We start from the raw sequence: 19037 nt of genomic DNA, 5'->3' as shown, positions 1-19037 counted from the left end.
CTTCTGTGGTTCTTCCTCTGAGTGCCCCGAGCCTGCTGTCTGACAGAAAGACTCCTAGACTAGAGGACTGGACAGTAGGATCAAAACCCTAACCCTTGGTTGATCACTGGCCTTCCCTATCAGGACGCCCCATTACCTCCCTTTTCCTCCTGCTTCCCCTGAAAGAGGAGTCTCAGCAGTTATTTACAAAGATTTATTACAGCACGGGAGGGGTTCAGGTCTGGAGTCAGGGAAGAAGGGGAAAGGGGCAGAGCAGCTGGGGGACAAGGAAAACCTGGCACCCCCCGCTATGTGCCCCACTGGGGACATAAACTAGGCGGCATTCCTGGCATCAAAGCACAAAACGCAACAAAGAAGTCTCTGCCAGTCCATCTTCCAGGCACCCAGAAGGAGCAAGGGTGATTAAGGGAAGATTCCCAAAATGTTGAGGCTGTGGAGAAAAACGCCTTAGTCCTGGACCCTGGTAGAAGCCGGTGACAGAAATGGTGACTTGGAATCCTCCGTAGGAAAGTGGATGGAAAAGGATCTAAGGGTACCTCAAGGTTCTCAGGACCTCCTTTCCCCAGATCTTAGGGTCCTGCCCTGTGGGTCTCCTGTGTCCAGGGGAGAGGATCTGGGGAGTAGAATTGTGAAGGGCAAATCCCTGTTCCCGGTTTTCTGGATTTTCCAGTGTGGGCTGTCTCACATCCCACCTCCCGCTGGGTGAATGGAGGAATGACTGGCAGGGGTGGGCATCAGGCAGCAAGTGCCCAGGTTCTCTGGGCATCAGCCAAAGGTGGGCAAACAAGCAAACACAGACCAGCCTTAGTCTTCTAGAATTCAGAAGCCGCAGCCCTAGCAGGCGAGGGGAAGGGCACAAAACAGGGTGAGGAATAGAGTGGGTTTCTGGGGAACAGCGATGTCCCCTCCACTTCCTCCTGGGAGATGCAGGCTGGGTGCCTATGTGCCAGGCTCAGAGGGGGAAGGGCGCTGAGGTTCCTCCCCAGGCTCTGAAAGGCAAGCAGAGAGGGACTCAGGGCCTTGCCCCACCCACCAAGATCCCAGCCCCTCCTCCCCATTCCACACTCCCAAGCCTTACCACTTAGTGCTGGGTCTTCCACTTGGTCCTCAGAGCTTCCATCTCTCTCAGGCTCATCCAGAGGGGGTGGGCGCTCCCAGGGCCCCTCCAGACCCTGGCCACAGGTTGTCTTTTGCCCGGCTGGGGATGAGAAAGAGGAGATAAGAACACAGGTATCCATCTGGCTGTCCTGGAGTGTGAGCTTAGTGTCTGATGGCTGAGGTTAAGCTTTCCAGGGGCATCATGGCAGCATGGAGAGAGCACTGGGCTAGAACAGCTCTCCCAGCGACTAGCCATATGGCTTAATAAGTCAGTTAGTACCTTTCTGAAGGAAATAGTAAGGGGGAAATTGTGTAGATGACCTTAAACAAGATGTAATAGTGAATACCCTGCCCAGCCCAGCACCAGCTCCCAGGAGCCACTAGGATTCGTGGTGGTTTATATTGCTCTATCATAGGACTATCATTTGACCCGGTGCCCTTCTGCATTTGTTTTTTTGTTTGTTTGTTTGTTTGTTTGTTTTGTTGTTTTGGTTTTTTTGTTTTTGTTTTTGAGATGGAGTCTCACTCTGTTGCCCAGGCTGGAGTGCAGTGGTGCGATCTCAGCTCACTGCAACCTCCACCTCCCAGGTTCAGGGGATTCTCCTGCCTCAGCCTCCCAAGCAGCTGGGATTACAGGTGTGTGCCACCGTGCCTGGCTAATTTTTGTATTTTCATTACAGACGGGGTTTCACCATGTTGGCTGGACTGGTCTTGAACTCCAGACCTCAAGGGATCCACTGGCCTTGGCATCCCAAAGTGCTGGGATTACAGGCATGAGCCACTGCACCCGGCCACCTGCTGCTTTTCTTGAGGGAACAGTCTCCTCTCACCCCTCTTCCACTGTTTTGGAGGGGTCTCAGTAGGAACTGATTCAGCTCTTCCAGCTGTCTCTTGTCCACAAAGGGACTGAAGCCCAGCAACAGCTTTTGCCCCCATGGCCAATCTCCTCACTGCCAGATATGCAGGCAGGAGGCCCAAGGCCTTTTGTTTGTGTGGAAGAGCTGACAGCTTCTGGTAGAGGTGGTTGACTCTTCAGTATTCCCATAAATAATGAGACTAAAAAGGTTAATGGGCCGGGCGCAGTGGCTCACGCCTGTAATCTCAGCACTTTGGAAGGCTGAGGCGGGTGGATCATGAGGTCTGGAGATCGAGACCATCCTGGCTAATATGGCGAAACCCTGTCTCTACTAAAAATACAAAAAGTTAGCCGGGCGTGGTGGCGGGTGCCTGTAGTCCCAGCTACTCGGGAGGCTGAGGCAGAAGAATGGCGTGAACCCAGGAGGTGGAGCTTGCAGTAAGCCGAGATCATGCCACTGTACTCCAGACTGGGCGACAGAGCCAAACTCCGTCTCAAAAAAAAAAAAAAAAAGGTTAATGTACCCTAGGAGGGACAGATGTGGCACAGCCTTCCATGGCCAGGCATGGAAGAAACAACCATGGAAAGGGGTGAAATCTTCCTGCCTAGAAAATCTCTGGGCCTTGGGACTTTTTTGTTGTTGTTGTTGTTATTTGTTATTTTTTTTTGAGACGGAGTCTCGCTCTGTCACCCAGGCTAGAGTACAGTGGCGCTATCTCAGCTCACTGCAACCTCTGCCTCCCGGGTACCTCCCGCCACCACGCCGGCTAATTTTTTATATTTCTAGTAGAGACGGGGTTTCACCAAGTTAGCCAGGATGGTCTCGATCTCCTGACCTCGTGATCTGCCCGCCTCAGCCTCCCAAAGTGCTGGGATTACAGGTGTGAGCCACCGAATCCAGCCTGGGACCTTTTGTGGAGTGTTTTGGAACTGGAACATCTGGCTTAGAGGCCTTCTGTTACAAGTATTAGGCCCCTCCCTGACTCCTCTCCCAGGCAGCTGAGGTTGGAGATGCAGAAGACAGGACTGGTTCTTGAATTTTAAATTCTACATCTGAACACTAGAGGGCACCCTCCCACTCCATCCTAGGAAGGAAAAAGAGGAGAAACAGACAACAGTCCTGGAGAGGGCAAGTAAATCAGGCAGCCCTCTGCACCCCAGCAGAGACCACATCCTAGGTTCAAAAGTGTAAGTGAAATGCAGGTGACGGGGATGTTGGACTCTTCTGGTCCTCCATCCCTGAATGTCCTCGCACCCCCTTACTGCCATAGGTGGGAAGTCTTTTTTTGGCTCTAGCCTCAAACCCCAAACGGCCTTGGCCTTAATTCTCAGGGAAGAGAGGAATTATTAGCGAAAACCTGATTGGGAGAGAGACTCAGCCAAGGATGGAGGAAGCCCATGTCTCAGGTAGGACTGAGTGCAAGGCACCCCATGGAGCGAGAAGACAGGGGGGCCCCTGTGGTGTCACTACAGTTTGCGTGTGTGAGACACTGAACTAGAAGGGGACGTCCCCATATACTCAAGGAGGACCCATACCTAACCCACATGTCACAGGCCCTTCAGCTTACCAGACTGCCTGATGACCTTCAGGACTTCAGCCTGGCTGTCCTCTTCTTCCTCCTCTTCTTCATCATCCTCCTCTTCCTCCTCGTCTTCCTCTCTTGGATAACCCAGCTCCCGAAGCTCCCCCAGCTCATCCTCCTCCTCTGAGGCCTGGTTCTCATTCAAATTGCTGATAGACTGCAGGTGAGACTCAGCAATGCGCTGCACAGCTGGCACAGAGGAGACCCAGGAAGGCAAGGGTCAGCCAGACCCTTGCCTGTCACCCAGGCATGGGGACATCACTCCTCCCATGATCTGGAGATAGCATGTGGCCCAGCCCCCAGCCTCCTTCCCATAGGTCTGGGGCAGAGAATACCCCCTCAGGGGCCCAAGTTCAAAGGCCAAAGGTTACAGGTCAGCCTGATGGGGGTCAGACCAGGGCAGAGGCAGCCAGGGGTAGATTTGATCATGTTTGGCTCTTAAGCTGTCCCAAGATGCTAGCCCCCAAGAGGCTGCCACCAGGCAGCTCTCCCACACCATAGGGCACCAGGCTGGGCAAGACCAGGCGGGCACAGCAGCAGCTTAACATTCCCTGGCTGGAGAGCTTGATTTGCCAAGTACCCAGTACTGGAGACAGTGTCTCCCAGCTTCAAGCCCAGGCAGAAGACACAGGGCGTAGGGACCAGGGCCTGGGGATTTGCCACTTTCCATTTCTTGGGGGTGCCCAGCCTGCTGAGGGCTCACTGCTTACCCTGATCCTACCTCCCATGCAGTGCATAGTCCCCACTCCCTGGCACTGCCCAGTCATAGATGCCAATCCACATACTCCTGCCCCGGGCTCCAAGGGACAGAACAATTCCGAGGCTGAGGACATAGTAGTCTGCAGCCAGTGCAGTCTGTGCCTGGGGATGCGGCGTGCTCAGATGCGGCCCCCACAATCTTGACCCACATCCCCAGGTTCCCAGCTCCCTCTGCGGTGACCTAGAAAGCAACCCCCCAGCCTCCAAAGACCTGCTCAGATAAGGCTGGGAAGGGAACAGTGTGGGCAGCTGGAGACAAGTTTCCAAAAGGTGGAAAGGAGCAAGGGGTTAGAGAAAGAGGCCAGGGCCAGGGATTCTGGGGGATGGCAGAGGTTGAGGGGCCACTGAGGAGAGGCTGCAGGATCTGGCGGGATCTTAGAGCGTATGCGACACAAAGTTCACAGGCCACAGACAAGATGCTGAGGAGGGGCTGGGGGTGGGGGGATGGGGAGTTGCTGCAGCTCCTTCTTGGTCTGCCAGTGGCCCCTCCCCTCAGAAGGCCCAGGGGGGTAGGGCCAGGCTGGAAACCTCCGGCACAGTGAGCAGGGTGCCATGCTCCTGCCAACTCGGGGACAGGCACAGAGGGTGCTTTGTATGTGCCCGCTGCCCCACCCAGCCCCCAGCTCCCAGCCCAGTACCTCCTGCTGGCTCTGGGCAAGCTATCCAGGCAATAAAAGCACAATAAATCACCCTACCCTGACCTTGGGGACGCGGCAGAGCTTCATCTTGAGCCAAGTGTGAGAGCTCTGGCCTTGGAGCACAACCCCTCAAGCCAAGACTTAGTGCTATGCCCCTCTCTCCAGGGCCCTCGATTCTTCCCTGACAAGCCCCAACCCTGCCAGGCACCTTCCCTTGCCCACAAAGGGACTGAAGCCTACAAAACAGTGCCCTCCTGGTAGAGAAGGATCCAGGAGGGCTGTGGGGGGAGGTAAGGCAGGAGAGCAGGTGGCAGCCCAGGCAGCTTCCTTCTCCCCCAGCGGGGGAGGAGAGTTCACTTCGTGAGCCGCAGTGACAACAGAAGGTGTGTGCAGCGCTTGCGCTGGTGCCCCGTGAGCCTCCCTCGCCTCCCTCGCCTCCCCCACCTCCCTCATGCCTCCTGGGCTCTCTGGGGTCTCCCCATCACTCCTTCCAGGCTGTCTTCTTCTCTGCCACACTCTGTGGGGCCCTGAACTACCCCCACCCCAAGTCTCTCTTTTTCAGTTGGAAGGTCCCCAGCCTTGCCCCAGACTGGCCACCCCTCTCCTGATCCCTTTCCTCTTCCCTGCCTCTACTCACCTGTACTCTCCTAAGATGTGGCCTAGAGGGGCAGTTGAGGGGGTGCACAATTTTGAACACTGCACGATGCATGGTAGCACCCTGGCCCTAACATCTTCATCCCGGCCTGTTCCCCCATGCTCGCAGTCAAGAGCCAGGTCTTCCCCTCACATTCACCCAGCCTCTCCCTACCCAGCCCAAGGTGGGTGGGAGAGGGATTTCTTAAATTCTCTCCTGAGAAGATGCCACTCTCTCCCTCATGCCTGCTTTGGGGCCCTTCCACACACCCCTCTAGGTGGGGAGGTCATTCCAGGTGCTGAGCCACACTGCCCACTTGCTGCAGCTCTGACCCTTCATTTTCCTGTCCTGGGGAAAGCAAAATAACCCCTTCCCTTCTCTCCTCCCTTCCCAGCCTCTCCTCTCTTGTTCCCAACCCTGGCAAGTGGGCTGACAGGTACACCTGTTGACCTTGGCTGGTGCTGGGAACTTATTAAACCCTCCCCCGAAGCAGTTCCCAGCATACTCTTCCGGTAGCTCTCCCTCCCCACCTCCGTGGGAGCGGAGGGGGCTGGCCAGGCAGGAAAAGCCCCAGGCAGGAGTTGAGGTGGGGGTTGGTAGGCTAACAGGGCTTAGTTAAGAAGAGGCCCTCCTATCTCCTTCAGGTATATCTCCTCAGCTCCCTGACCAGAAACGAAGCCTCCTCCAGGTTGGCCCAAAAGTCCCCCTCTGACTCGCATCTCCTTCTCTTTGCACACCTTCTTCCCTCTTCTTGGACCTGGGATGCCCTTGCCTGCCTGTTAAATTCCTATGATGCTTCAAATCCAAGCTTAAATATCTTTGTGTACCTTCCTTGACCCTTTTCTTTTTTTTATTTTTTCCTGAGACAGGATCTCACTCTGTAGCCCAGGCTGGAGCACAGTGGTGCGATCATAGCTCACTGCAGCCTCAAACTTCTGGGCTCAAGCAATCCTCATGCCTCAGCCTCCCAAGTATCTGGGACTACAGGTGTGCACCTCTATGCTTAGCTCACTTTTTTTTTTTTCTTGAGACAGAGTTTTGCTCTTTTTGCCCAGACTGGAGTGCAATGGTGCGATCTCGGCTCACCACCAACCTCTGCCTCCCGGGTTCAAGTGATTCTCCTGCCTCAGTCTCCTGAGTAGCTGAGATTACAGGCGTGCGCTACCACGCCTGGCTAATTTTGTATTTTTAGTAGAGACGGGGTTTCTCCGTGTTGGTCAGGCTGGTCTCAAACTCCTGACCTCAGGTGATCTGCCCGCCTCGGCCTCCCAAAGTGCTGGGATTACAGGCGTGAGCCACCGCTTAGCTCACTTTGTAAGTTTTTCATAGAGATGGGGGTCTCACTGTATTGCCCAGGCTGGTCTCGAACTCCTAGGCTCAAGCAGTCCTCCCGCCTTGGCCTCCCAAAGTGCTGGGATTTCGAGTGTGAGCCACCTTACTTGGCCCCTCCCTGACCCTTCGAGGCAAGGAGCCCCAAGGGGGCAGGGACCAAATCTGACTCATCTTATTCTGCCCAATGCCCACCAACTTGGCCTGGCATATACTAGGTGTTCAGTAAGTGTGTGCAAAAGGAATGTCTTGCTTTTCCATGGAGAAAGGGAAGCAGGAAAGAGGAGACCAGTGTGCAGATCTGTGCAAATGGGATGCGAATGGGAGGGGAGGCCAGGAGTGAAGCCCACAGCAGAAGGTGCCCTGGATGAGCAGGGGTGGGAGGTGGTCCAGCACAGGCTGGTGAAGAGGAGCTGCAGGTGGAGTCCCTTCCACGCGGATGCCTGCTGGTTGTCTTAGGCCAGCCATCTCTTTTCTTTCAAGCCCACAACCCGATGTTAAGGCCCATAGCTGCCCATTGCAGCCTCGGGACTCCTGTGTTTTGCAAGGCCAGACTGAGAAAAAATTGGTCTTTACGTTGGGTTGTTGCGCCACGCTGACAGCTGGCTATGTGTGGCGAAACAATCCCTCCCCACTGACGAAAGCTCCCCCAGCGTCTGCCCAGTTCCAGGGATCAAGCGGACAGTCAGGAAGGTCGGTAGGGGGATAGTACCTTTCAGCGAAGGTGGTGTGTAGGCACAGGGGTTGGGTCTCTTCGACTTGAGATGGTGCCCCTCTCCTGAGGCTCTCTGCCAGGGGAAGTGCCAGGTTAAAGGGGCTCAGCAGAGGCCCCTTCCCTTCACCTTCCCTCCACTCCATCCCACCCATGGCCACCTAAGCGGACTGATTTAGCCTCTGCTAATGGGTCCTGCACCTAGGCTGAGCCTCCTCACCCTGTGGCTTTGGGGGGGCCCCCATAAGCCATGGCCTGGTTCAGGGCAGGACTCTAGGTCCTGGAGGTTCCACCCTGAGTCTGAGCAGAGGAGGATCTGCTGGTGGCACCCTGGCATGAGGCACTTTCAGAGGACTGTCCACTGATATGCTAATGTGTCCTCTTGGGTGGCACCCCATACTGGTTGGTTGTCACTGTGGGCACCCGTCCACCCCACCCCAAGGAACCCAGGCATCCCTCCTTCCAGCTGCCCAGGAAACTCACCTGGTGGGGGGAGGCTTCCTCCTCTGAGGAAGGCCACCAAAGCCAACCGAACCAGAACCAAGTGAGGAGGAAAAGAGAACAGGGAGAGAGAGAAAGAATCCGAGTTATTTTCCCCAGGGTCTCAGTCTCTGGGGACAGGGAAAGTGTGCCCTCTCCCTCCTGCGGCTGGGAGGTGTCATGTCAATAAATAAAGCCAGTAGAGTTGGGTTTCCAGACCTTATCCACTCCCAGTCTCCAGCTTTGACTCCTGTTCATGGGACTTTGGCAGGGCCCCTAGGAAGGCATCAGAGCTAGGGTGGGGCCGAGGCTAAGTGGGCAGGGAGGGGCCTACCTGGTGAGGAGTGCTCTGAGAGCCGGAACAGCATGGCAGGCGTTGGTCTCCTGCGCCGGATCTAAGGAGATGGACGGAGGGGTGACAGGATGGACACCTGCAGCCCTCCCCCACCCCCAGGCAGCAGGGAACAAACAGTGCTTTGGAGTCCCCAGGGAACCTTTGAATCAAAGTCTGTCAGAGCCAAAAGGAACTCTGTAGCTCACCTAACCCCCTCATTTTATAGAGGTGAAAAAGCAGGGCTCAGAGAGGTTTGGCAATGTGCTTAAGGCCACACAGCACACCAAGTCCAAAGGACGAGAAAAACCCCAGTCACTGACTCCCAGCCAATGCCTGTCCCACTCCATGGCTACTCCAGAACAGACATCTCCCTTCCTATCTTCTCCCACCAAGGCCCTTCCTATCTTCTCCCACCAAGGCCCTTCCTCTCCCCAGTTTCTGAAAACATCAGACCTCAGAAGCCAAAGCTGGCTACAGCTCCAGCTGCGAGGGCTGGGCCCTCTGGGGAAGACGCCCCACGGGCCATGGCACCCGCGTGGCCCTGCCCACATAAAATCAGCTCAAGGGCTCCAAACAAGCTGGATCCAGCTTTTCAGAAGGAGACTGAGCCAGGGCACTGCAGGCACCCCCCACCTCCAGCTGAGGCTCAGGGACCCAAAGGGGCCTGGGGGACCTCTCTGGGGGCCTGGGTTTGGGCTTCTTTGCCAGTCTCTGTAAGGCTGCAGAACTCTTCACCAAGTCCTTGTGAGAAATGAAAAGTTGCCCTCCTTGCTAGGTGAGCCAAGCTGAACTGGGGGGAGGCGAGTGCTGAGCACTCCCAGCAACTGACCCCCCCACCCCCCAGCTTGGCAATCAGACCAACTGTCAGTTAATTAGGTCCCTGTTGAGCTCCAGGGAAATGCACAAAGAGAACCAGGTGAGTTAAGCTGAAACTGCCACCTCCCCAGCCAAGCTCCCCATGACACCCTCATGACCCAAAGCTGCTTAGGCCCAGGACTGTACCCCCTGCCCTCTATCTCGCCCCACAATGACTTGGCCCCCTCATCACTGCTCGGTGGGGAGCCAGCTGCATCTCAGCAACAAGTGACCCCTGCTCCACTAGGGATGGGAAGTGAAGCCCTCTGTCGCAGCACCCGCCAGCCTTTGGAAGCCCCTCAACCCCCAAGAAGGCCCTCGGGAGGACTCAGTAGTCTGTGGGAAGAGGTCTGGCTTTGTGATGACTCCTCACCTCTCCCTCCTTGGGGATGGGGCTCTGGGGCCTGACAGCAGGAGGCCAGAGCCAGATTCTGGCGACCCCGGCCCAGGCACACACGCGGGATTAGAGAGGGGCAGGGCAGTGGGGTCACCCGGTGGCGGCCTCACACTCCTGCCCTGGGTGACAAGGTCAGTGTCCACCGCTGCTCACATCTGACCAGCTCTGGGCTAGAGCCAGGCGGAGCGGTCCCGGTGGTAGCCTAGGAGACTGACTACACTTTGGGGACTGTGCTGGGACCAAAGGACGCCCCCACCCCACTCCTGGGCGGTCTGGAATCGGCCTGTCCCCCCACCCCCGCACCCCCAGCCTCACTGCCAGGAACTCTCTGGCCCCGGGATCAGGACCGAAGCCGCGGGGAAAAGTTGCATGAGTCTCCAGCTAACTTCACACGCGGCCCCGCGCCCCGTCCTGACCGAGGCAGAGCCCAGCTCTCCTTGCGCCCTCACCCCCAGGCCAGTCCGGCCGGGGCAGCGCCCTGGGAGCGCGAAGAGCCCCGCGGGGTGTGTCGGGGACGCTGCCGGGGTGGGGCACGGGCCCCTTACCATCTCCACCTGGCGGGGGTCGAGCTGGCTAGGGGGCGCGGGCACCGAGAACTGGATCTTCTTGCGGTCCTTGGGGTCCATGGCGCGCGGGGTGGGCGGTGGGGCTGGGGTGCGCGACTCGGGGTCCCGGCGGCGGTCTGTGCTGGGCTCCCCCGCGCAGGCGGCGGGCTGTGCGGCGGGAGGAGGAGGACGGCTGTTCGCGCACGGATAAAAATACCGTGCCTGCCGAGGGGAGGGCGCGGGAGCGGGAGGAGGGTCGGCGCCTGGGCTGGGCGCGCCCCTAGGCTCTCGGGACTCGGGGCTCGCCCCCCGCGCCCGCTGAGCCGGGTCTATGCCTCGCTCCCTCGCGCTCCCCGGCCTGGGTGTCTGTGAGTCTCGGTGTCCCTCCCCTCCTGAGTGTCTCTGCGTCTCGGTGTCTCTCCGCTTCTGAGTGTCTCTGCGTGTCTCCTCTCTCTGCCTCTCCCGCCCTTCTCCACCTCCCTCCCTCAGCCTCTCCTCCTCTCCGCGTGTGTCTCTGCCTCTGCCGGGCTCACCCCTCCGGTCCCAGCTTTGGGGTCCCCAGCCCGTCCCCTCCGCCTGGGACTGGCCCCCGGGTGCTCGGAGGGAGGGTTTAGGGGAAACTGGCCAATGAGCATGGAGAATCGTGTTCTCCTGGGGCTGGGAGGAGGGTGGGAGTTAGAGCCAAGGCCTGGGGAGCCGGCTGGGGGGCCCCCTGCGGTCTCCCCAGAACTTGAAGTTGCATTATTGATGGAGTCCAGCAGAGAGGATAAAGGGGGAGGAGGGGGAGAGGGGCAGCGGGGAGGCAGGACTCTGGCTTTAACCCCTTCGTGGTCCTGGTACTGGGAGTTTCAGGGAGGCCTGCGAGGTCGTGGGGAGAGTACCAGCCTGTCACGCTGTGAATGGGGGTGTCCTGGAAAGGGAGCGAGTGTGACCGAGTTGTGTGTGGGAGGACACGTGTCAGTCATCGTGGCAGGGAGAGTGTGCAGGGGTGTGCCAGGGGCCTGTGGTGCCCATAGCCAGGGAGTGTGTTGGGGGGTTGGTGTGGTGTGAGTGTGTCTGTGTAAGTGTGTCAGAGTGTCAAAGATGCAGGTGTGAGTGGCAGGGTGTGGGAGGACTGCGTGTGTGCGGGGGAGGGTGTGGGTGTCGGGGAGGATGTCAGAGGCTGTCAAGGTGATGGGCAGGCATGTGCCAGCTTGCAGGGGGTGGGGGACTGTATCCACAGCTCCGCTGCGCAGTTGCTGGGGTATGAGGTTGTGGATGTGTGAGCGCTCCTGTGAGGGAGAAGGGGAATGTGCCCTGCCATGATGTACTGTGGATTCACGTGGCTCCTGTCTTTCCTCTCCGGATCTAATGGGGTGGGGAGGACAGGGCCGGCCCAGAGTTGGGGGGGGCGGTTTGGGGGCTGCCTGTACACGTGCCATCACATGCGTGAATTTGGTGCATTCAGAAGCAGGGTTGGGGGAGACAGGTGTGAGCCTCTCTCTCTCTCGAGGTGTTTGTGTGTGTCTCTGAAGCGGGAGCGGGAGGAGCTGGCCCTGTGGGTGGAATGTCCCTGTCTATTTAGTCTATTTGTCCGGGCCTTGGGTACCTTTGCAGGAGCTGCTGTTTCCCTCCTTGGAGCTGTGCAGAGGGTCTGAATGCTTCTGTCTAGCACCGAGAGGGTGCGTGTGTAGACGTACATGCATGTCTTCCTGGGGCTCTGTTTGTGTTGGCGTCCTCTCTCCTGGTCACTCTCAGGCTTGAAACGTCCAGGAGCCCTCCCTACCCCCAATCCTCCTGCAGCTTTTCCACTCCCAGCCCCAGCATCTGGGTCCTGGGTGGAGTGAGAGGCCAGAGAAATCTTCTGGAATTGGGGTCAGGGCCCACTCTGGGGGTGAGGGAAAGGGTGGCAGGAGGGCCAGAGTGTTGCTCATAGGATTAGGATGTCCTGGCCACCCAGCTCCACATTGGCCAACCCCAGGCCTGGCTCAAGTCCCTGTGTGTTTGTTGACTTATATACTTGTTGGGAAACAGCCGGATGCCAAGTTGTTGGCCCAGGGGTGTAGGCATCTCTGGCAGCCCCTGGCTTGGCCCAGAACCTCTGTCAAAGATGGGGTGTGGTGGGGAATGGCGAAGGCCAGTTTGGCAGTGCCTTGGGAGGGTAAATAAGGAGGTCATGAAAGGAAGAAGGGGTACGGGAAGGGCATGGTCCAGGCAGTGGCCCGGACAGCCACTGGGTGGGCAGAGGTGGGGAAGGGGCTTGTGGCTTCCAGTGCTGGCGGTGTGGGGAAGGATTGTGGGGATGAAGGGGACAGAGGACAGCTGGGAGGGTGATGAGAGGGTGGAGACGGAGGCATCAGCACCAGTTGCACCTCAGAGCCTGTAGAAGCTGAAAAGGCCTCAGGGAACATGGCAGCTGAGCCCCATTTGAGCAGGAGGGCTTATTTATGGAGGCTCTGCTGAACCGATTGGAGCTCTGGGAGACCCCAGATCAGGAAACATTCCCCGGATCCCAGGCTGGGGCAGCTGAGAAGGGAGATAAGGGCAGAGAAGCCTCCCTCTCAGCTAGGCCTGGAAGATGAGGTCTTTGGGAGCGGAGGGAGGGTGTTTGCCCATCTCCCCCAGCCTGTGGCCAGGCACCAACACTTCTGGCATCTAAATCCTGGGGCCAAGAAGGGTGGGGAAGACTGGCTGACAGAGGGACAGACACAGGGGACAGACACGAAGGAGGAGGAAGAGACTGCACAGAGACAGGACGTGAGAGAGAGATTGGGGGAGAGAGGAGAAAGCAAAGAGAGACAGAAAACATGGTTGAGAGACGGAGAGACAAAGGGAGGCAGAGAGAGAGATAGCGAGCCTCACAACGGAGAAAGGCAGAAGACAGAGATGGAGAGAGAGTAAAAATAGCTCAGCATTAAGATAATTGCAGCTCGCAGCTCTGCCCTCCGTTAGGAATTAAATGAGGTTTTATTACTTTGATTTTTCTCTCCTGGATCCTACGCGACTTCTCAAGAACTTGGGGAAAAGTTTTTCAGGTGGGCGGCCAGGTGGTGGGGGCTGCGTGGGCGACAGAGGAGGAAGGGAATGGGACTCCTGAGAGCTGGGGGAAGGGTGGGCAGGGGCAAGGAGTGGGGAGGGGCTGCTGGGGACAGTGGAGCCTGGCAGGGGCTGGGGGAGGTGGCCAGGACCAGGCACCGGGTGGGGGTGGGAAGGCACTGAGAAGCAAGGGGCCAGGGTGCCCTGCATTCACTTTGACTTAGAATTAATCATATGCAAATAAGATGTAAAAATAATATGCCACTTCTTGGTTATTATTCTTGGGTTAGAAGCACAGGCGGTTGGGTCCAAGGAACAAATTCAAGACCTCATTTGACTTAACTCTGATTGAACTGTGGGTCTCTCTGCTTGGACTGACAGAAAAAGTTGACGGTAGGGTGTCTATTAATGTACTATGGGTCTGAGCACACTATTTTGAGGCGTTTCTTTCCCATCATGTATCTTCACGCCATTGCTGGATGCCTGCCACGGGGCCTGGCGTGCAGGAGGCCCTGCATTCACCTTTGGAGGGAAAATTTGGGAGGGTGGTGTGAGGCCTTTGCCCTCTTCCCCGGATGGGGGGAGAAGGAACACTCGGATCTGTCCCTCTCTCCTCCCAAGCAAGATGTGTTTACCTGGACAGAACATTAACTGGAAAGTCCCAGCCCTGGGTAGAATTTCAGGTCTGTAACTTACCGTGTGAACTTGGACACATTTCTTAGCTATTCTCTGTGCCTCAGTTTCCTTATGGTTCAGAGCCCACCTCACATGGTGGCTGCGACGATTCAATAGGAAGAAAAATAAAGCCCCCGCCAGGGCAGGGTTCCTGATAGCCCTTGACCGAGGTTCCGGCTTCCCCAGAGCTCTCGGCATGCACTTCCGGAAAAAGCCGGCAGGTGGCGGAGTCGGCCAGGGTTTGGGTAGTTGCTGCAGGCACTGTGGGTCTGGAGTTGGGCATCACACACGCGACCTTGGCACCACAGAGCTGAGCCGGAGCTGGCTGGGTTGGCATGTGGCAGCTGGAAGGGAGGCCCCGGAAGTCCCAGGAAACACCCTTAGAGGAGCCGGGCAGTGCTGGCTGGGAGCACTGCGGTGTCTTTCCCTGCCCTTGGGGGAAGGGAGAAGGGGGGACGCGGGAGGAAGAGGAATTCCAAGGCCCACCTCTCTGGGGAAACCCGTGTACCCGAGAGGATAGGGCAAGGACACCCTCGGTAGGAGCAGTGGTGGCACCAAGACAGGTGGACAACCATCTGAGACTCATTTACACACGCACTCATTCATTCATTCACACATCGTCCATCCCTTTGCCCATTCGGTAAATTCACATTGGGTGCTTAGGTGTTTTTTTTCAAATCAGCTTTGTTGAGTTACAGTTTGCCTACAAGAAAGTGTTAAACATACATTTCAATGAGTTTTTGGAAATTTATATAGCATTTGACCACCACAATACAGATATATAATGTTTCTGTCACCCCAGAACGTTCGTTTTTGCCCCATCCAAGTCAATCTCCCTTCTCCCCTCATTGGGTGTATCGTAACTCTTAGCACACTATTTTGATACGTGTCTTTCTCACCTTTTTTTTTGGAGACAGGATCTTGCGCTGTTGCCCAGGCTGGAGTGCAGTGGCGCCATCACGGCTCACTGCAGCCTCGAACTCCTAGGCTCAAACGATCCTCCTGCCTCAGCCTTCTGTGTAGCTGGAACTACAGATGTGCACCACCACACCCGGCTTTTTTTTTTTTTTTGTAGAGACAGGGTCTCACTTTGTTGCCCAGGCTGGTCTCGAACTCCTGGGCTCAAGTGATCCTTCCGCCTCGGCCTCCCAAAGGGCTGGGATTACAGGCGTGAGCCACTGTCCCTGGCCGCCATCTCTTTTTACATCATCACCGACCTGCCACAGTACCCAGAATACAGCAGGCACTGCATGACGCCGAGAGGATGGTTTGAGAAGTGAATGAATAGATGAATACATGAGTCAGAAATTGACAACGGTGACATATATGGAGTCTCTGTGCTGGGCACCGGGGCTAGGCCCTTCCTATGCACTCTCATTTAATCCTCGCTAGTATCCTTCCAATTCACAGATGAGGCTATTAGATTCAGAGAGGTTCAGCAGCTTTTGCCCAGAGTCTGGGTTCAAACGCAGACAGTCCAACTCCAGAGCCCTCCCTCTTTAACTGCTGCTTTTAACACATTCAGGATGGACGCGTGAAAGATCGCTTGCACGCACTGCAGTCGGCTCCTCTCTTTCTCTGCCCTGGACCAGGTTTCTCTCTCTCAGTCCCGCCGGTTTGGATAGTTCTCGGGAGCAGCAGAGATCGATGTGCGGAGGCTGCCCTCTGGCGGCACAAACGAGTACAGCAGTATATGTGCCCTCTGGCGCCCCCAGGTGGGAGCTGGGAGGTTGTTGAGAAGAGAGCAAGCTGCAGCCCACAGCGGTGGCAGCCTCAGCCCCCGGCACCTGGAGACCCCCTGCTCTGGCCACTGCCTGGTGCCCCCCCGAGGTGCCAGCTGAGGCTGCCCCCGTAGAATGCCAGCTGCCGGAGCCCCCGCCTCCCACTCCCTCCACCAGCCTTACACACACTCCAATGCCCGTCCAGTCGGCTGCTTCCATTCCCTGAAGAAGAGGCCCTAAAGTTAAAACAGCTGTTAATTTATAAACCAATTTTTCCGTGACTGCTTAATAAATCGCCAGCAGCTGCTCTGCCCCGTCCTCCTGCCCAGGCACCCGGCCCCGGGGGCTGCATGGAGAAGCTCAGAGCCGCCAGCCTGCCCCTCCTGCCTTCTTCCCCCAACCTCTCCAACTTGCCCCCATTCACCCAGAAACTGGGCATCTTGTGGGGCAGGGGGGTGGGGGCGGGGGTGTGGACCCTGATGAACCCAGCTTCTCTGGTCTTCCGTGGAGTGCTGAGACAGGGATGGGTTTTCTTTCCTAATGGGCTGCAGCCCAAGGGCCATCCCTCCCTAAGTCCCACAACCCCCACATCCCACCCGACTTCCAGGTCCAGAAGGTGGGTGTCAAAGGTTTCTCTAGTTCTGGGGAAATGAGGGTGTCCAGATTCCCTGGGGAAGTCCCCCTGAGCCACCAGGAGGTAAGGGGACCCTGAGAGCATGGGAATCCCAGTGTTCTGTCTCAGGGTGGTCCCCCTGACAGATGCTAATAGACTCCCTGACCCTGCTGTGCTCTCAAGGGTGGGCTGGGAGGGGGCAAGGGATGCTGGGAGAGTCCCAGTGCTCACCTGTCCTGAGGCTCCAGTGTGGAGGGCTCAGGGCCACCTGAACACTCACTTTGCTCAGTTTCTACTAGCATATAAACAGCACCATGAAAATTCACATGGGGCAGGGCCATGTGAACTGCGGGCTTGAGACCTGTTCTTTCTCCTTGCATCTGCAAGTTCCAAAGGCACCCAGGGTGAAAGGCCACCTGCCACCATGATCCCTGACTGCTGGGCAAGGGGGTCAATCTGGTTCAGTGTGTGCAGGGTGGTGAAGCACCCCAGCTCAGAAGCTCAAGTCCCAGTTCTACCACTTAGTAGCTGTGTGACCTTGGCCAAGTCATTTAACCTCTCTCTCCTTCCTCGGTGTCTCCATTTATAAAATGGGGATAACAATAGAATTATAAAAACTAAGCAAGTTGATGCTCATAAGCACACAGTTTAAAAAAACAAGTGATTTATTACAAAGTGATGCTTAGTATTATCTTCTCATCCCCCTGCTGGAGACCGAAGCTCCTGGAAAACCCAAATAGGAAACCCAAATAGCAATTATTGAGGTGGGGGTGCCCAAGAGATTTCAAGGGACAATGGGTGGGGGGCAGGTAGGAATGCAGGGACACATTTTTTTTTCTTTTTTTTTTTGAGATGGAGCCTTGCTCTTGTCGCCCAAGCTGGAGTGCAGCGGCAGCGATCTTGGCTCACCGCAACCTCCGCCTCCCAGGTTCAAGCAATTCTCCTGACTCAGCCTTCCAAGTAGCTGAGATTACAGACGCCCACCACCACGCCTGGCTAATTTTTGTATTTTTAGTAGAGACAGGGTTTCACCTTGTTGGCCAGGCTGGTCTCGAACTCCTGACCTCAAGTGATCTGCCCGCCTTGGCCTCCCAAAATGCTGGGATTACAGGTGTGAGCCACCACGCCCGGCCTATCAGGGACAAAATTTTTAAAACCCAGCCAGGATTCTTGAGTTATGTGGTCCTCACAAGGCTTTATCATTCTGGGCCCTTCTGTTCTCCCCCACCCCTCCACCCCCATCCCCACTCATCTCCCACTACACAGCCAAGGCACTTCCTTGGCCTGCTTCTAGTAAAGGAAGATAAGGCTCCATCCCACCCCAGCCCCCAGAGCCACCACCTTTCAAGAAGCAAGTTCTCCCTACCACCTAACTGAAAGCCCTTCCATGTCTCTAGTCAGCAGGGGCTACCATGACGCCCTCTTGCTCTGCCAGGAGGCAGAGATCCCAGCAGGGGCAGAGATGGGGAGGGATCAGAGGGCCTGGGGGACTCTGTTGGACTCTGCCCTCACACAGGCCAGGTGTGAGCCTGGCCTTGCTACATCTTCCCTGTGTGTTCCAGAGCAGCTTAGTCAACCTCTCTGAGCCTTGTGTTCCACATGGAGATAATTCCAGAACCTACCTTCTGGGTTGTTGCAAGGTTTGGATGGGATACTGCCCATGAAGTTCTTAGTAAAGGACGTGGTTGAGAGCAGGAGCTGTAGAAATGGTGGTGGGGAGAGGTGGTGTGCTGGAAAGAGCCCAGATGCCAGAGCTGGACTGTCTGGGTTCAAACTCCACTCCACTACTCACAGCTGGGTGACCTTGAGCAGGTTGCTTAACCTTCATGTGCCCCTGTTTCTCCATCCTTAAAACAGAGACTGTAACAGAACTTGTGTCACTGGGGGGTCGTGAGGCACCTAGAGCTTGCTGAACAGTTCTCCAGCTAAATAAATGTTTGCCGAGTTAACAGTCTTGTTAGTTGCTGTCATTATCATCGGCCCCCACTAGAGCACTGACCCTCCTTAGGCTGTGCCTTATCCAGGGGCTTGTTGATGGCAGAAGGTTGGAGGCTGAGCGGAACCAGACTAGAGACCCTGGCACGGGGAATACCGGCTCAGGACAAGCCCACAGTCCCCCACCTCCTTAAGGTGCCCACCTCTGGCATCCTCCTACACCCTGGCATGAGCACAACTGGTTCCCTGTGCCTCCCCCAGTCAATGGCCCTGCCAAGCAGCCAGCCCCCTCCCTGTGCCCGGGTCCTGACTACCTCCTGGAAATAAAGCAGGGTCCCCAGGGCCCACTCAAGCCCAGGACTACTCTGCCAGGGTGCCAGCTGGTGCCCATGGGGGCGGGGCAGCGGCTTGATCATGTGGAAGGGGAAAGCTGGAGGCATCCCCAACCTTGTGGCGCCCATCAGATATAAGAAAAGGCTGGGGCCACCCAGAACATCCTTCTAGCTTCGTTCCCCTTGGGAGAAGAGGAGTAGGAGCTAAGATTTGCCTGTCCTGTGCCTCAGTTTACTCAGCCATCCAGGAGATGGAGTCTTCATTCCTGTCTCCCAGGCTACCTGGGGCCCCAAAGCCTTGGCATTGGCCTCTCACATCTCCTAGACCTCTTTCTTAAAGAATCGTAGCTCAGCTCCTGGTCCCCGCCCAGGTTCTCTCCTTAGAAGCCACTCAGGAGGACACTGAGCCCCAGAGTGGGAGGCAGAAGCCACCGCACGCCGGAGACGGCCCCTGCAGAACGTGAGGCCGCATCTCCAAGCCCGTCCAGGGCGCCAGTCCCCGCCGGGGTCAACGGCGATCCCCGCC

At 56.8% G+C, this 19037-nt stretch overlaps 1 protein-coding gene across 2 annotated transcripts; it reads right to left on the bottom strand.

Annotated features, from left to right (window-relative positions):
• Positions 1 to 179: 179 nt before the first annotated feature.
• Positions 180 to 10934, bottom strand: PPP1R1B (protein phosphatase 1 regulatory inhibitor subunit 1B). Of its 2 annotated transcripts, none has more exons than XM_055258087.2 (7): positions 10221 to 10934; positions 8424 to 8484; positions 8093 to 8115; positions 7610 to 7685; positions 3523 to 3726; positions 1079 to 1198; positions 180 to 989 (listed from the first exon to the last, which is right to left on the bottom strand). In XM_055258087.2, exons 1-7 carry the CDS (start codon positions 10299 to 10301, stop codon positions 940 to 942), a joined length of 615 nt encoding a protein of 204 aa, XP_055114062.1. In that variant the 5' UTR covers positions 10302 to 10934; the 3' UTR covers positions 180 to 939. The 2 variants fall into 2 exon arrangements, with proteins under 2 accessions (XP_055114062.1, XP_063485045.1); XM_063628975.1 differs by lacking the exon at positions 10221 to 10934 and adding an exon at positions 8877 to 8895.
• Between the last annotated feature and the right edge of the window lie 8103 nt (positions 10935 to 19037).

The sequence above is a fragment of the Symphalangus syndactylus genome, chromosome 20, assembly GCF_028878055.3.
Source record: "Symphalangus syndactylus isolate Jambi chromosome 20, NHGRI_mSymSyn1-v2.1_pri, whole genome shotgun sequence".
Classification (NCBI taxonomy): Eukaryota; Metazoa; Chordata; class Mammalia; order Primates; family Hylobatidae; genus Symphalangus; species Symphalangus syndactylus.
This window is presented reverse-complemented; position numbering and strand designations above follow the sequence as displayed.

What these genes read in the sequence shown, in the direction of transcription:
- PPP1R1B (XM_055258087.2), bottom strand. Translation starts at nt 10,301, where the DNA reads ATGGACCCCAAGGACCGCAAGAAGATCCAGTTCTCGGTGCCCGCGCCC. An exon ending in ACCCCCGCCAGGTGGAGATG is followed by an intron (nt 8,485 to 10,220) that starts GTAAGGGGCCCG and finishes CCATCTCCTTAG; the next exon opens with ATCCGGCGCAGGAGACCAAC. An exon ending in CACACCACCTTCGCTGAAAG is followed by an intron (nt 3,727 to 7,609) that starts GTACTATCCCCC and finishes CCTCTGTGCCAG; the next exon opens with CTGTGCAGCGCATTGCTGAG.